The sequence below is a fragment of the Opisthorchis viverrini genome (assembly GCF_000715545.1).
Source record: "Opisthorchis viverrini unplaced genomic scaffold opera_v5_15, whole genome shotgun sequence".
Taxonomy (NCBI): Eukaryota; Metazoa; Platyhelminthes; class Trematoda; order Opisthorchiida; family Opisthorchiidae; genus Opisthorchis; species Opisthorchis viverrini.
In genome coordinates, this window is record NW_008751671.1 from 2,575,912 (window position 1) to 2,593,522 (window position 17,611).

The following is a 17,611-nucleotide window of genomic DNA, read 5'->3' on the forward strand; positions in this document are numbered from 1 at the left end:
TTTGATGATGATGATGATGATGCCGTTATGTTCCGCTAAATTATAGTGTTAATCAAGTCGTCAGCGTTGTATTGGTGAGCAAGTTATCCGACTGAGCTGTATGTTTTCATAGGCATGCTAAAATCTGCGGTTCTGATCGAGGAGCTTGTCAGTGACCTAAATAACATGGAAGACAATAACTGGACAAACGTGGGGATAAATAGCTGAGCAGTATGGTCGCAGCATCTAATTGGTAGGTTGCTTAGAGATGTTCCTTGCACTTCTAAAACTAAGCTGAGGAGGTTTCCTCTAGCCTTTTCAGTTGGTATTTAGTGTTTATTATTGTCAACAGATTCCTGCCGCACCATTCCGTTTCGGACGGTCAGTGTTCAATAATCGGGAAATCGTTTATCAAATATTATCATTTATTTTTGAAGAGCATGATCACAAACATAAAAAGTGAGTGTAAGCGATGAATGCGAAAGAGTAACAGGAGAATATGGGAGAAAAGAGAGAAACGTCTCATTCGAGATCATGCCAAGGGCAGTGCCAGCCTGATGAGGTGAATCCCAAAGTATGTAAAGATTTTGGTATGGGAACACGCGTCTAAGGACCAACAACCAAAGAAAGGACAAACAATGGTGAATGCTCTTCAAGGTGCAGCGTGCGCTAGCACAGTCAAGACTCGCACATCAGGTGACCGTCATACTGGGTCTGGTGTGAGATTAAATGGCAAAAAGGTACCTTCAACGCCATGTGCCACGCATAAAAGTGTCATAAGTACGCAGGGAGCCCACAATGGCAAGCAAACACAAGTCGCTGACTGCGACCTTAGGAAGTCCCAGTCCAATAACAGCCTTAGCGGATTGAGGAAAGCAGATGCCTCGATAAGAGATGATCATCGGTTGGTGAACCAAAAAGTCGATATCACAACCGATGGCATGTAGGGCTGAGATTATGGCAAGGGAATGTTCATCAGCACCATACTTCTGCTTCTCATTCCACACTATCACTCCACGCCCATCCGAGACTATGCTGACGTCTATTACAGTTCCACGGCGATCTCGAACAGCGATTAGGTCAGGTTTGATGAACGACGTAGAAGTAGGGGCTCTCAACTCCTCGAAGAAGGTGTACCCCAGTCGACGGAGACGTTTTGCAAGTTCCCTTGCAACCCGATTATGACGAGCACATCTGGCATCATGCGTAATCCAGCAGGATTGCAAAATATGCACCAAACTCTCCGGTGCAGATCCGTTTATACTTGCTGTCGGCACTTTCCAGCTGTTACACGACGTTGGACTGGAGCGTTACTGATGCATAGCTGGACAGGTCCCCACTATCGAATAACAATGACGCTGGGCTGTGAGGTCTTTGGACAGTTTCTCAAAACCTGTTTCGCAGGCTCGGTTAATGGGAAAGCTCCCCATAGGTTGCTAAAAACTTCTAGACAGCGCACAACCGGTTTCGCCCTTCTTGGTACTAACCAGGTGGGCGAAGTTCCCGAGTTTAAAAGCATTATAAACCAAAGATTCGGCTGCGTCACAAGTGAGTCTCGCAAAGCCAAATTGGCATGCCAATGCCTGTATTTCTCTACCTAGTTCAATCATGTAAGCCTCAACATCGGCTGTGCATAACGCTACGCGTGTAAAAAACACGAAATGAGCAATTGTTCACTGTACTCTGTAGAGATTAGTGACTGGGAGGTGCGCTGTGACTGTGTTGGATGCTAGCTGGATTCAGTGACGTTTTTCTGCCACGTTTCACTGGCTGTTGGCCTGCTTAGAGCAGGCCATTCATTAATCAGAATATCGTTGTAGGACAGTGAGGCGCCACTGCTAATTACTGCCTCGCTACCGTGGATCATTAATCCGAGTACGGCTTTGATGAGGAAACAGTTTCTAACCTTGACTCATGAGTTATTTCCCACTGTCCAAGGTGTATTAAATTCACTTTTCACTGGATGGTCCCCTGGCGACACTTTTCTAAACTAAGTCGTTTTGCTCCATTATCGGTCACCTAGTTGTTGCTCTCAGCCCCTGTCTGATAAGATAAACCGTTACTAAAATCGGGGTCTGTTTCACATTGCGGCCTTCAAGAGCAGCACCCTGTCTCTCTGAAAGGCGCACAAAAGACCCCATTTCGGTCATCACCTCGAACCACTCAGGACGAACCCAGATTTCTTGCACTTCACTCTTCGGTTACTTGATAACCCTGGTGCTACTACACTTCGCAGTAGCAGATGAACTGACGTACGGGACAGGTGCGTTCACCTGTTTGGGCAGCTTCGTAAGTTCCGGAATCACTTCTCGAATTGTGAAGGCCAGAGTAGCGTTTGCCAGTTTCCCACACTTGTAATACCATTGTGAATTCACCTTGGCTGTCAACTATGGAGTGTACACTGCTGCCATTCGATCTATTCCTCTCTGTAGATCAGAGGCGTGGTCGCTGCGCACAGCACTGGTTAGCCTTAGAAATCTTCAGTGTCTGCTCCGCTGGCGGACATCATGAACCATGCAGAAGCCGGGCTACTCCAACCAGATTTTCAGTTGTCCTCCGAGGCAACGCAAGTCAAGTAATGGGGTGATCGCCTTCAGCGCACGGATGTCATCCCTATATTATCGTCCAACGAAAGCGTAGCAGTTAGAACTCCTATACTACATGGTTTATAGCTATAAAGGGGACGGGATGGCTCAAGTAGTTAGAGCTCGCATTTACTGACCGGAAAGTCCATGGTTCGAACCCGACCTCTGCCTCTCGACTTCCACTGTCTAGGCTTGGGCAATATGAGAGTATCCCAGCCCTCATGTCTCCGGTTGGCGTGGCAGCTAGGCACTGGAGGGGTTTTACAGCTGAGCGCAATGCAGTTATAGCCGTAAAACTGTACTTCGCTTGTGAGCATAGGTTAAAGTTAGGAACAATTATCTTCCTGGCAAGAAATGCTAGTGCTTCAGTATTGTTTACCGTAGAATGACTTAACTGTCGTAGCAAAGGTCGCAGCAAAGGTCAGTCTGGGGGTTTGTTGCAACCTATCGGTAAGCTTGTGCAACAGTTTTTGCAGCACGAAGTTTTTATCATTGCAGTCCCTCCAGACGAACAAGCCCACAAAAACCACTTTGGCGGTTTCCAAAAGGACGGGTTTGCTGTTATGTCACGGTGGAATTTACGTCATAAATGAACTTAGCCTTACAGGTTGAGTGGCGCCCTGAGGGTGCTGTCAAGTGTCACCGACGAGCTTTGTTGACCTGGGCTACGCACAGCGGAGCATTCGTCCGCAAATTACAATGCAGTTAAAATATAATGGATAGGAAAAATAAGCTTAAGCGTCATCATTGAAGGTAGCAACTGACACTTTTCCAACGTACAACCACAGAGTTTGTCTAATCACAGACGTAATACACTGCGCACAAGGTTACTGAAAATTCTTCGACAACCCACGAGCGGTTTCGCTCTTCGGGCTCAACAGGTAGGCACAGTCCCCGAGATTCTGTCAACGTTTTGTTCTACTTGAACCTAAATTGCACGAAATTAGCGAAGTAAACTCATTTACAATCCAATTTGGTTTTGCGGGAGATTCACCTGGGACCCGACCGAATCTCTCGTTTATGGTGTTTAAAGCACAGTTCAGCTGTGTTCTAGGTGAGTCTCCCGCAAAGCCAAATTGATTTGTAAATAAATGTATTGGTCTGATTATATTTCAAGCTTTAGATTGAAAAGAAAAGAAGAGAGTAGGTGAGGGGCACCTGTTGCTCCCCGCAATCATTTTTCGGTGCGTTTCTCGTCTTTTCGGGCATAGGTCCTTTTCAGTGAAATTTTGTTTGGAATTCCCGAGTCTATTCCTACTACCAACAAACTATAAGTAGATCAGGAGAAAGAATAATTCAAACGTCTTTCCTTCTGGAAAGTCGACTCTCGAGGAGCCACCCAACACGTGATGCGGATTCCGTGACCGATGGCTGAGCACTGCTGAGACAAATGCGGCGGACAGCCTTCAGATAATAAGGGTATGTTGAAGTGCCAAGCGAGGGCATTGGCATTGAACTGGCAAAGTATCCTGGGTGTAAGGTTGTCCAGACCTGGGGACAAATTACCCATCAAACGGATCGTACGACCGGCTTTCTCGCCCGTGACTGGCTCGATCAAATCAATCGGATGGTAGCATTGCGCGACTTGGCCGGCTATCCACGTATTTTGGAGCTGAGAGCACCTATTTCCGATACTGCTTAGCGTTCAGAGGTAGGCCACAGTTACTTTTGTATAGATCCTTCCATTACCCATCGAGGACAGCAGACGATGTGTATTTCCGTCTTTTTTGGTATAGTTTCTGGATAGTGGCGTAGTTCGCTCGGCGGATCTGCTTTCGGCTGACCGGGATCCAATGGGCTAACTGACGACGGCGTCGGGATGCACTTTTCCAGGTTTTTGGAAATGTCCTGGAGTCGTGGAGGTCCAGAAGCGACAGGACTTGTTCCGGTGTCATGATGCCAGACTGTAACCCTCGGGCAAATGCCAGAAGGTCAACACTAGCGAGCGAATGGTCAGCATGGGATTCCAAGAGTGACACGGTGCAATCCACGGTTTGTTTAAACTAGGCGCTATAGTTATCGACTTCTGTCGAGTAGGCCGCTGTTTGACGAATGGTTTGGTCAGGGTCATCAAGTGATGATTCGTTCTTTTGTGCTTGCCAGTTAAGCACCCGTAACCTGTTTTTGATGTTGATAGCCGATCGACCAGGAAAATACCAATCCAATCTCGCGAACTGCGCGGTTCGCGTGTCATAAGACGAATAAATGTACTAGAGTGATTTTTACTCTTGTTAAGACCAGTGGACACCAGAAATATTCGCTCGGCTAAGCTTATCTCCATCATGCTGAGTGAGGTTTTCGTACCGGCATTGTTGACTCAGGCCAATCTTCGTCCGAAAAGGGTGGGAACAATCAGCGCGTGCCATTTGGGCGACCATGTTCGTGCCAACACTTATATGGACATGAACTCTACTGTGCGTCTTCAAGCCAGCTTTCGATTTGCAGCACTTGTCACATTCCTCACACGTGAGCCCCACAAATCTCTCCTGTGTACTGGTTGGAGCTTTTGAGGAGGCGCCGTATGATTCGTATTTTACATTTCCAAAAGTAACGAGTACATTGAAACCAAACAGGATGGTTAGCTCTCTCTCTGGTGTTGCTGAAGTGTTAGCTCACCCAGACTGACGTCCGAGCTACCCAGTCGGTATCATAGATAAAGTGCCAGTCCTCGCTCACAGAATAGTAGTCTATTATTTTGCCTTATGTTCAGCATAATACGTATGGTGCATGACAGGTTATGCAGGAAGCTAAAGGAGTATAAACCGTTTTGGCCGACAGTCGGGTCGGGAGGTCAACTACTAGCGCAGTGTTCACTCAATCGGCTGATAACAGTTGTAATCAATTCTGACAAAACCTTTGGAATACTCTACCAGCCGCTAATCTATCTACCAAGATCCGTTCAACATCGACATCTAGCCACAGGTGAGGCAGTTGCTATTCATTCACGTGGCCCGAGTCTGCTACCAAGAAAGCTTTCGTGAGTGCATTGAGACTTCCATGATCCGCGTACGTGTTGGCTGTTCACTCAGGCCAATCGATGGTGACGTGAGCAATTTCCACGTCTTAGCTCATATATATTTACCTTCGTTCTGCTTGCATGTATCCTTTACTTAGTTATAACCCTTCAATCTATATTGACCAAGGGAGGAGATCGCTGAAAAACTGCTGTTGCTCAACTCTCAATTGCCCCTGTACGTCATTCCAAAATATGTTAATCGAACAGATTAGTGAGTGGATTTATGTGCAAAGCTGATATCCTAATAACATTAGATTGCTATGAATAGTCACGTACCTCATAGGACGCCACGTGTCTTTGCCCTCGAGAGGAGCATAGAATTTGCATGTATTGTACCAGCGGTCTCCATGCCGACTTGCTAACCGTCCTAAACCAACCGACTGTACTGGGTAATAATCTGTGAATGTCTCGAGGCTCAGTATTTGTTGCTAGGGTGTTATAAAATCGTAGCGAGGGGCGGGTTTAGTGATAGGAACTCCGTTCGAACGAGTGCTCACCGTGAGAAGGGGGCTGTGTTTCGTTTACCCGTGTAAACTGGATCGATTTTGGATATCCTCCATTATATCACCTGGTGCGGGTCTATTCTGTTTCGGAACCTAGGTGCGTCTAACATATGCTAACCTTTGGGTAATTCAATTTTTCAACAGTGGTCGATTTTGAGCGACTAAAAGAATTCACTGGATTTTGTAAATCAAGGTCCCGATACCGAACTGGTTGAGTACATAACCTTTAACAAATGGATGTTAGCTTTATTCAACGCCCGTCAGACGGCAGACCTATTTGTTAATACCATTTTGGAAGACAATCGTTTGAATGTGTCCCAGTGCTTCTACCGCTGATTGGAAGTAACCAAGGTTCGTCAGAACTGAACACATACTGCCTCGGGTCAACTACCTCGGGAAATCATGTCTGTGACATCACAACCTCGACAGTCAGTAGCAGTTTGGTATCATCGAAATTTTGCCAAGGTTGCACACCAAATTGACTTCCAAACGCATAGAATCTGTATTCAGCCAATCATGTGCGAGTGTTTCCGACCCTATCGATCGTCAGTCAAACGTGTAATTGTTGTAAGTAGTTGTTTTTGTTCAGTGGCATGTTAACTAAGACAACAGTTTGCTGTGTTCTGTTGGGGTTCATCAGCCAGGGTCACCTGCATACTGGGATGCTGTCGTTTTGGTGGCACCAGCAACAGCAATGTTCACCAGAACGAGGTACCCTCGTTTCATGGTGTTCCAGCTACTACTCATAACGCGATATTCCGATGTACCGGACAGATATTGGCAGATATTGGACAGATATATTGGCATTGTTCGGATATTCTTCCCGTCATAGTACCACCGATTTCCCTTGTTTTTTTAAGGTGGCGACGTATGAGTATGGCACTAATGAGTCTACTTGCATGAATGGGCACCATGAACCGTTATCTGATCTCGGTTCCAGCACAAACAGTTGCACGTAGGCATGCAGCTGGATACTTCTGTTGTTGCTCGCTACGGTGACCCCCTATGGTACAAATCTATCTTAGTAATAGGGTACAGTAGAAAGCTAGCGTAAAGGGTACTAATTCACACCATCGTCCGCTTCAAAATGACGAGAATTTTGCTTATTTCAAATAATCACCACCTCATAACACCTAGTGAAATGTTTAACATACTGTATATCCGACGTTGCACGGCGTTTGGTAAAACGCGCTGAATATTTCTGTTTGTGGATGCAGTTGAAAGTCTATCCTTTCTGTCCCTATGATTAACCATCCACGTGTATCTCCTATTAGAAAATCATGCTCAGTCACGGGTATATAAATGACGAATGATGTGGAACCTAAGATACCCTCAAATTTACTACGATAGTACCCCGTAGATGGCTGACTGCCCAACTAGTACTCCACTCCCCTTACCATGCTGCTAAATTTGTCTAATCGTTTGTCTAATGATTACTGTACATTCATCTAAATCAGGTTATTTCGCTTTAAACGTCTGGTCTGCTTCTGCTCTTCTATTATCTTCACGCCAGGGGCATTACAGAATCATCCTCGTACCGAGACACCAGTTGCCACTGAACTTATTTTTACGCATCCCAGCTCTATACCTTCGTGTGTTTGGGTGTGGATATTACTTGATAGGAGCTAATTATTCAGATGGCATTCTAAAAATGGCCACATCGAATCACGACCACCCGTCTCATCCGGATATTCCCCGTCTTTTTATCCAGGTATCCGTAAGGAAAGCGAGCGAGATACATTAGCTTGACGTTGATAGTTTCGTTCATCAGCTTGTTATTCGTAGCGAAAATTTGAAACGTCCATTGTGTACTCAAGGAAAGTGTGCCCATCGAAGAATCCCGTGGACCGTAAAGAGGGTCGCTCTTCTAAGTGTTCTCTTGAGCTTTTGGAGCAAATGATCTATAGGTGAATGCGACCCCTGAAACTTGTGTTGGCGTTTAGGTGAATACGCCCACCCTGACCACTTTCTCAGAATAATAGCCAAAATAGACGTTGTTCGATATGCGAACCCAAATATATTGCCGATATGTGGATTCTATACACGTGTCATCACAACTTTAATGAGTCGATTCAGTGTTGAATGTGAAAGCAATGCGTTGTCTTCATTCTGTCCAGTATATAAGGCATAGTTGTGAGAGTTTTTGTTCTTCATGGTGTACTTCATGACACCAATGCTTTTTGCAATGTTATTTTTCCTATCTTGCTGGTTCACTTCTGCTACCTTGTTAACATATTTGAACTTTTTATTTCTTTAGTCTCCTAAACTTCATGGGTAAGTTTAGTGGGTGCGTTTGTTCTCACTAATCAATGATTGAACGGTTACCCACAGAACATTCCGGATATTTTGTGGATTATGTAACTGTGACTTTGGTTTCGTAGCATCACTCGTCCTCAGATGAGTGCAGCCGTCGAACACTGGAAATATGTTCAATATATCACCGCTTATCGTCTGGTTAGCATTCTCTAGCAATCACTCTACTATCGCAGCAATTTCCTAAGTTACACAACCGGAACCAGCAAGAAGAATTCAACCATCAGAAGATACTCATAACTCTGGATGATTTCCGTCTCAAAGATATTGGCTTAAAAGTTGATGAAGCGTTCTGAACGATTCTGTCGGGTTTTAACGCAGCCTGGATATACCAAGGAGCGCGTCAAGTGGGTAGTTCAGTGCTGACTCCAGCTTACTGTCTATTGGGACCGACTTAATTCATCCTGATAGAACTAACTTAGTATCTGATTTCCTCTTCATTCGAAGTTCGTTGCTGAGTGGTATTTATCGCAGGCCTTGAGGCTGTTATCCTGTCTAACCGATCATTTTGACTTAAATTTCTTCATCATCCGTCAGACTTGCTTGTCTAGGTGATGAAAAATCCACACCATTTGCATGGGCCTATAGTTTACTCGGATGTTCTCAGTTTCATCATTTTAATCCACGTACCTACGCCTGTAAATAACAAACGGCTGTTTTACCTCTATCGATTCAACAGTGTGCTTAGCCCCTAACCATCAAACCTTACCCCGGTTTGGGTGCTAACGTACTGTAACTACGAAAGTGACTCAGCAACCGTAATTATGGCTTTGTGTGACTACGTTGAATTTACACGGTCGATACACAGCAGTCTTCAGTCGGTTTGTGTTCGCTTGCAACACACGCTAGAACAACCTTGTTGTACCACTAATTGTGTGTCTAGCATGTCCACACAACCGATCGATCGCCAGTCGCAGATTGTAAAAACCAGTGTCCGCAGTAGAAAAATATCATTTCGCCCTAAATTTTGTGTTCGATAATGAATGACTTGATTATTATGCGTACGTTGGAGGTAATCGAAGGATTTTGCGGGTTGAAGATCACCCTCCTACACGCCCAAAATACTTCAGTCGGCTGTCGCAGTCACTATTAATCCGAATACAGAGCAGCACATCACGGTCACATCTACTCGATATCCCAAGATTCAGTCACATGTGAATCGATGTATCCCGTTCCACTAGCGTGAGAATGTAAGGAACCTTTAACGTTAAAGTTGTCGCCGCAACTTTTACCGAATTTTGGCAGTTTTTACCTCAAAAACTGATAAAAAGATGGAAGCCAATTTTGGCATTCCAGTGAAAAGTAATTCGCTGAATAATCCACATCGAATTAATACAAAGCTAGGGTGGCTAAGTAAATGAGCTAGTTAACCTAGTAATACTTGTCTTTCCGAACCGTCGATGCATGGATGTCTGTTCTCGGCTATTGTACTATTTTTTCCGTTTGGAGTAACAAAACTCATGGACAAACGGACATAGTCCTTCATTCATTTAATTGAGTAGCAAAGACACATTGCTCATGCCAGTCTGAACTTCTCGAGACCTTGTCCTTAGAATATTCACTATCCACTTCTGAGGAATCTTTGTCCGCCGTCACAGTTGTTTTTTTTTGCAATGGTATTTCTTGAAGAAATAAAATATGCTGATTGTGATGATATCCAGTGTTCACGGGAATGTGCAGAGGAACCGGACAGAACTCCTTCCCATTTGATACAGAATGCCGATATTGTGGCCTTTTTGAATTTGTCAGTGGTGTACTATTTTGAGGGTCTCAATATGGATTCTCCTACATGGCGAAGAATGGGTGATTGTAGCTAAATTAATCATGGAACCTAGCTTGAATGAGATATGAGAGAAGGCCATTACATGGAAAGCTACAAGGGCGAATGATCGTACTTGGCTACTCCGGCCGAAGGGGAGTTGAGTGATATACACAACAAAACAATTTTCTTGGTTGTTGGTCTGTTCGCCGAGCTTGGCAGTTGGATTGCAAACGTTTCATTACCAATCGAGGTGACATCGTCAGTGCAGTGTACTCAACCCTACACTGACGATGTCACCTCGATTGGTAATGAAACGTTTGCAATCCAACTGCCAAGCTCGGCGAACAGACCAACAACCAAGAAAATTGTTTTGTTGTGTATATCACTCAACTCCCCTTCGGCCGGAGTAGCCAAGTACGATCATTCGCCCTTGTAGCTTTCCATGTAATGGCCTTCTCTCATATCTCATTCAAGCTAGGTTCCATGATTAATTTAGCTACAATCACCCATTCTTCGCCATGTAGGAGAATCCATATTGAGACCCTCAAAATAGTACACCACTGACAAATTCAAAAAGGCCACAATATCGGCATTCTGTATCAAATGGGAAGGAGTTCTGTCCGGTTCCTCTGCACATTCCCGTGAACACTGGATATCATCACAATCAGCATACTACATTCGACAACACTGCTAAAGCAATTTTAATCGCGCTTCACCGTCCTCAAGTAAAAGAAAACTGATTTGTGTCCGTGAAGATGGAACGCACTACTCACACCGTTGGTGAAAACTGCTCGACTGATGTATTTTTCAGCAAAGCGATCTATTTGACATAGACTTTGTATAAGTAAAGGATCGCCTGCACAAACAGACGTGAACATGTGACATCCTGTTCTTATTCACGAATGGACGGGTATAAGAAGGCTCTGGACATTTGCATTGTAGCATCAGGGGTATGGAAGCCGGTCCTTTGACATAGTCTGGCAGATGGACAACATCGGTTAGTGTACGAAACGCTCTAGCAGCACGTGTGCATCATTACAGCCAGTAGTCACCGCAATTAACGTGGACTGGTGAAATGTTTAGAAAAAGAAGTCATACAACATATTAGCAGGTATTAGTCGTGCTGTATAACCTAAGTGGAATATACTTCGTTGGACATGGCTGCTTTACATCAACCAGTTGACAGTAGCATATGCAGCCCACTCAAATTCTTGGACAAAGCACCTTGGGTCGGTTTGTTTGCATCAGCCCACAGGAATGAGCTTCACAGTGTCCAAGCGGATCTGTGAAATTTTGCCGTATTTGTCAACTGGCACCGCTCACTGACCGCAGTGAAAGATACTGAGACAAGTCATTCGGGTGAACCCACTGGGATTGATGGCCTAGCCAGTATGAATAATATGGTCAAATCCGATTTAATGGCGCACGAGTTCGTTACCGGTCACGTGGCAAGTGCAGCAGCGGTCCGAAGAGCTTGTCAATGAAACCAGACCTGTCAACTGGGAAGAAGCCCTCTGACTTATGGTGAACCAGATGAGGGCTAGGAATAATTCGGTTGATAAAAGCTGACAGCTACGGAAAGCTTCCGATCGTCTCGTTTTTTGGAGTCGCAAATGTAGACCTACCTTTCAGTAGTACAGATTTGAAAGGGACTTACCGAGGAGTGAGTTGCCTTTGTGAGCAACTTCCATTAGCAAGTTTTCTTCCAAAGTGGATAATGCCATTATGGAGAGAGTGTGCGTGTGTGTGCGATGTTTTATTCTTCATTTTGTGCATTTTATTTATTAAGTTCGACTACTAGTTTCGCTCACATCAGTAAATTATTCACACGTTTTTTTATTTCCACCCCCTCTCTAACACCTGGTCAAACGTCACACACGTTACGTATCTGTCACGGCAGATTAGCCTTATCACAGAATGCTATCTAGTGAATAAGTCTTTGAAATGGCGTGCGTGAAACGTGAGGTGTTGATTGAAATTGTAAACTTTGATGCGCTTCAGCAGACCGCCTATAGTGACATTTAGACTAAGAACGATCGATGACGCTCTGTAGTTAGTAAACGATGCACATGATCTTCGAGAAATGTTCGCATTTTCTTTTGACCAAAAACGTTCTACCACTCGGTGGAAACTAGTAACCAAATCAAGACAGAAAAACACCGTCGGGTAAAAGCCTTTAGTAGACATGCTATGGCTGGTAAGTACGTTGTATTTACTCCTATTATGTTTACAACAAAACCGATGACCCGAAGTGTCCAGCCAAGCCAAAAACCATACCTCAACGGATGATAAACTTAATTGTCAAACTTACTTACCAGCGAGCGGTCTGTAAGATCCATGTAGCAACTGGGTATGACGTTTGACGTGACAAAATGTCATTGTGTCTTGATCAACTTTGGCAGCTCCGAGCTCCTTACTGCCGACCTGCATTTCCATGCGCGAACCAACTGTACTAAGAAAACACCAATAGAAAGGAACATATTTCTTGGAGAAGTTCCTGCACAGTCCATGTATTAGAAAACCGTTCGGACCGATATGAATACAGTTTATCGAGCTGGGTAACTTCGCAAGGACGAACAAAAAATGTTCAAAGTAGTTGTGGATTTCATCGGACTCCATACCAGCAGTTTGATATCCTGCCGAGCATAGCTGACTGACATCAGTGAAATGAAAACCATGTCTTGTAAACCAGGAATGATTGCAGGCGTTTACAGTTCTTTTCGAATCGTCACTGTACTCCATGAAGACGAAAATATGGCATCAAAGAAGTAACAACATGCAAACTTATGCTTACAGGATTGATGCATAAGCATTCGAGTGGCCAACAAGGTGACGGAGGTTTGCGTTTACCAAAGTGGTTACGTTTATGGAAACGAGTCGGTGTGCAGTAAAAACGTCGGATGTTGCGGCTTACAAAAAGCCAAGATAACTCTAAGAACTAAGAACTCGTGTTCAGCTTTGAACATTCGAATTTCCAGCACACATCATTAATAGCAGCCATATATATAATTCACAATCGATTTTGATCTGGTCCGATAGAAATTCCGGGGTGGCTGCATAATACGATTCCTCGCATCATGGGGAGTAGTTGATCATCATCGGCTGCCCCATGAAATAGATGTCCTGACATGTTTCAACCTTTAAGAACTGAGTTTCATCAAGTATTGTTCGCAGGGTTACTGCAGCACAGAAGTTCGATCACCACAATAGGACAACTTTAGGTCGGGGATCATCACTTCTGAGTAACTCAGTTACCTACTGTAAGAGTGCAAGCTATTACAAAGGTCACACCACTGACCCAGTTTATGACGGTCCCTGGGGTGCGTTGAGCAAACGCGCTGAGTTCAAAGATTCAGCCAGGGCCACAAATACAGTGATCTCGTGATATTGATCGATATTGAGTGTGATAATTTATGCGCCGGATAAGATTAGGACACTGTTTCAGTTGAGTCAGACGAAATTCAGCACATTCATTTAGTTTTTACTGCTGATGTCTAGAAAAATTGTAGGCATGTATGCGGATGCCTCGGGCAACAGGGTGCAACTTGATTCCCTTGAGTGAATCAGTAAGTATCCATTCCAAGGTAGTATCCCTGGGTAAGGTACGGAAGAAATATGCTCACTGAAGGCTCTATTGCAATTCAGAGAGGAGCATGCCGACGGGTGCAACCAATCAGACACAAGGTGCTCAACCACAAAAAGCTACCGCGATATATGATTGAGCATAAAATCTTCCCAGTAAGTTAACCAGCATCCCCCGCGTTTCAAGCATTTAGTTCCACAGGTCGCTGGAGCGCACTTGAGTTTGCGCAATCAACCCAACCACGAATAGAAGACAACGCTGCGCAGTTTTAAGAAAGAGCATATTCTGAACGGTCACTGTGGCTCAATTCGTTATTTGCACGGTAATGGAAAAGAAGAGGGAATTCACAAATATGAGGGCACAATGGAGGAGGGTTCAGTTTCCGTTGATGAAAAACATGATATAGTCAAAACGAGGGAGACCAACACGATCAGATTCCATAGCGGGACACTTACTAAGCACTTTTACTTTTCTCGGGAAAAATCACGTATCAACATAATGGACTGCAACCCTTGACGCCTAACTGATGAAGTCCTCGTTTCTTTCACGGATATTAAGTGTCGTACCGTGCTGCGCGAACATTCAGACATGAAATATGAAAACAGTATAAAAGCTCGTGGAGTAAATTTAAAAGTCTATCTGAAGTTGAGAAGTGCTCGCCTAGCTGTGGAAGGACTGAAGAGGAGAACCGTGTGGGTATGGTGGAATTCTGGGTGAATTCCTCGGTGATAAATTGAGGATGCCGCATGCATGTCGCCACCAATTATTTGACATTAGACGAGCTCCAACGCAGTAATCATATGGTGAAATGTGTAGGAAAGTAGCTTTGTAGTTCCAAATCAGGTGTACAACCACTGCAATGACGGGCAACCAGTTCAAGTAAAAGTGACCTTATATGTTTTGGAGTACATATGGGCTTCAGACGTCAGGCGTTTGGGGATCGAAGTCCAGCACAGCCAACGGTATTCAGTGATAATGGGCTCCAGTAAGCGCAATTTTCGAGTCTCCTTGCCCTGTCAGAGCAAGACAAGCAGTTCAAATTGGTGTGATGTGAATACAAGAGTCTACGGAGCGCTGCTACGTAGAGTATACGATGCCTCGGAACGACAAAGTAGTTGGACAGTTTTCGCGTACGAACCCATCAGCGCATTGGCGTACAGCTGCTAAATTCTTCGCTTGTTAATTAGAAGCCTCGGGCTGAACTTCAATTCAACGAGCTGTGTTGATCTGTATCAAATATCAGTGACTGCCGGCCTACAGCGTGTGCGTCGGTATGCGTGCAGAGGTAATATTGATTGTTAGTCCGATACATTCCGAGTGTCCTGAAGCAGAGTGACTAAAATAGTTATTTCGTGTAGTCCACAGTGGAAACCTTGTTCTATTTATGTCAAGTCGCTTTAAAGTGAACATATTACTTTCAAAGTTGAGCCATGGACTAATGGAACGTGTTTGTGCCTATGCATTTCCTTCTTGAATTCAAACAATGACTGGAGTGAATGGACAATCTTGAAACCTCTGTTCAACAATAACATACTCTCACGACTATGGAGAAGACCTGTAGGCAGCAAATAAGTCGTTCCATAGAGCAATTTTCGAAAATAACTTCAACACCTCCATCAGTTTCAAATTCCCCAAAAAGATCCCAGAATCTTTGGAAAGTGAGGCTGCCCAAGGCTATTCAACAGTTCTCGGCATTTTTTGGGTGGTGAAGAGATTTATAAGTAACACACCTGATTTTCATTTGACGGATCAACCTATGCTGAGAAGTAGTAGAGCTGCTTTTTTATTGTTGAAGAACATCAACAGTACGCCCCGTGAGTTTAGAATTTATGCTGGAGATGCTACAATCTGTGTGACCCCTGTCGCGGTTGGCTATTTTCTCATCCGGTGGATCCCTTTTGACATCCAGTGTGAAGTTGCTCTGTGGTTTATCACTGTCGCAAAGTGGTAAGGAGCACCGCTTACATTATTCGTCACAAAGGAGCAGACCCTATCGGGTAAAATAGTCTGCTGAACTGAAAATTTACACTCCCATCGAGTTCCGCCGAAAAGAAGTGGTGGGATGCACTAGCGTGTATTTCTCAAGATTCATCTCCTACTTTCCTCCTAATCTTCAGTGTCGGTTCTTTAGTTGCGACCATCAGATTTCGGTCGGCCACTTGTGCCGAAATAACTAGAATGTGCTTCTGTACCGTTCGTAGTTTTAAGTAGAAGTTCTTTTCCATCACTCAGACCGCCAAAACATCGGAAGCACGCAGGTTCGCGATATAAACTTGGCACTGGCATCGGCACTTGGGGGAGAAGCTTCAATAACTGGAACCCCGAACCTTCTGGGTGGGAGTCCAGACAGATCACCTCTCAGCTAAGTCAGGTGATGGACTTAGATGTTATCAAGAAGGATGTGTGCCCGAATTTTTCTGAACCTCGAGATGATGCCTACTGATTATTCTCAACTTGAGATAAACAGCTGTGAACTGCTTCTCAGCTTTTCCCTATATGTACGGTGAAATCCAGATTTAAAAATTTCACGATAACTAGCCAAACAAGAGAACACCGCTAAGATATATAACTGAATACTTCTGTCGTGTAACTCTGATAAATCAGAGTAGTCATGCAGCCGCCTTAATAAGTGCAAGAGCGAAAACGCGGAGACAACCTTCAAAGAATGTACCACCTTTGGGAACCAGAATTTGTTGTGCAAATTGGTGCAAATATTGAGTAACCACGTTGTCGTTGGCTTGGATCAGTGTATCAACCTGCTAACCTGCAGCCAACACAACATTCATGATGGAATCCATCAGGTTGTGTTCCATACAATAATCAACAACTTACGGTGAGTATCATTTTCGATATTTACGATGAGCGAAACGGGAATCCAACGCAGATGGTGAACACATAATCTTTACTCATGCTGAAGTTTACCACAGATCACCTGAATTTAAGCCGTGTTAAAAAAACACCTTTGGCCACAACATGGGCGAAAGCCACTCACCATACTGTAATCCCGGGAAGCAACTCCACAAAGTAGTTCACAGCGATCACTCCATCCCAGACTTTCCGAATTCACATGAGGAAGCTACTCTCCTACTTCCTATGCAATCCAGCGTTTCAAGATTTTACCACCCTCACTCAAGGGGAGACCAGGAGTCAGGAAACATTATCCGTCAAAATACAGAACCCAACCTGTTTCAAGCGCTAAACGGTAATTGAGTGAATTCGTTTACCAAGCGCAAGTCAACTCGGTGAGGACTGCTAGACTCTTCAAAGTTATCCCAAACTAGATTATTATCAACCTTGAAAATCAGGTCAGAAAAATGCTACTACGCAGAAAACCTTGGGTTTATGGTAAGTTGGAATGGACGACTCAACTCTCTCCTATATCTATGTTTCGGCCGTACCATGTGGACATCATTCAATGTGGAAAGATTGCTTGTCTATGTGCAATGTGATTTCATTGGACAGTATTTCAAATACTCCTGAGAGCAGCATGCAAATAAATAACCTTTTTTGGTCAGACGTACCTTCTGACGCCATTGTATGGCCAAAATCTTGGAGGTTTTTGGACGTTGAAAAATGCATTAATGGAAGTATGGTCTTAAAACTAGCTGAGCATATGACGGAGGATGATAACCGAGCATTGTAGGGTGTTAGATTGCTGGATGGTTGCGTATGATTCCTAAGGTTTCTTTAGACGCCAACTTTAGCTTAGACTATCACCTGTGTTAACAGGAGCTAGAGGGTGGACAAAGACCCACGTGGGTGCTTTGAAAGGCAAAATAATGACAACCACGAAACAGAAAAACATGCCGGTAAACGCCATTCAGTTAGTTGCTCGAAGGTTTGCTTCGGTAAAACAACCGGATGTAACCG

At 44.3% G+C, this 17,611-nt stretch overlaps 1 protein-coding gene across 1 annotated transcript in view; it reads left to right on the plus strand.

Moving 5' to 3' along the window:
• T265_01422 (hypothetical protein) overlaps positions 1 to 17,611 on the plus strand; it is a gene marked incomplete at both ends in the record, with an annotated part of 35,383 nt that overhangs the window by 1,082 nt on the left and 16,690 nt on the right. The window contains one exon of the mRNA XM_009165448.1: positions 8,341 to 8,357. Coding sequence (XP_009163712.1) covers positions 8,341 to 8,357 — 17 coding nt within the window. The remainder of the gene's footprint in view (positions 1 to 8,340; positions 8,358 to 17,611) is intronic.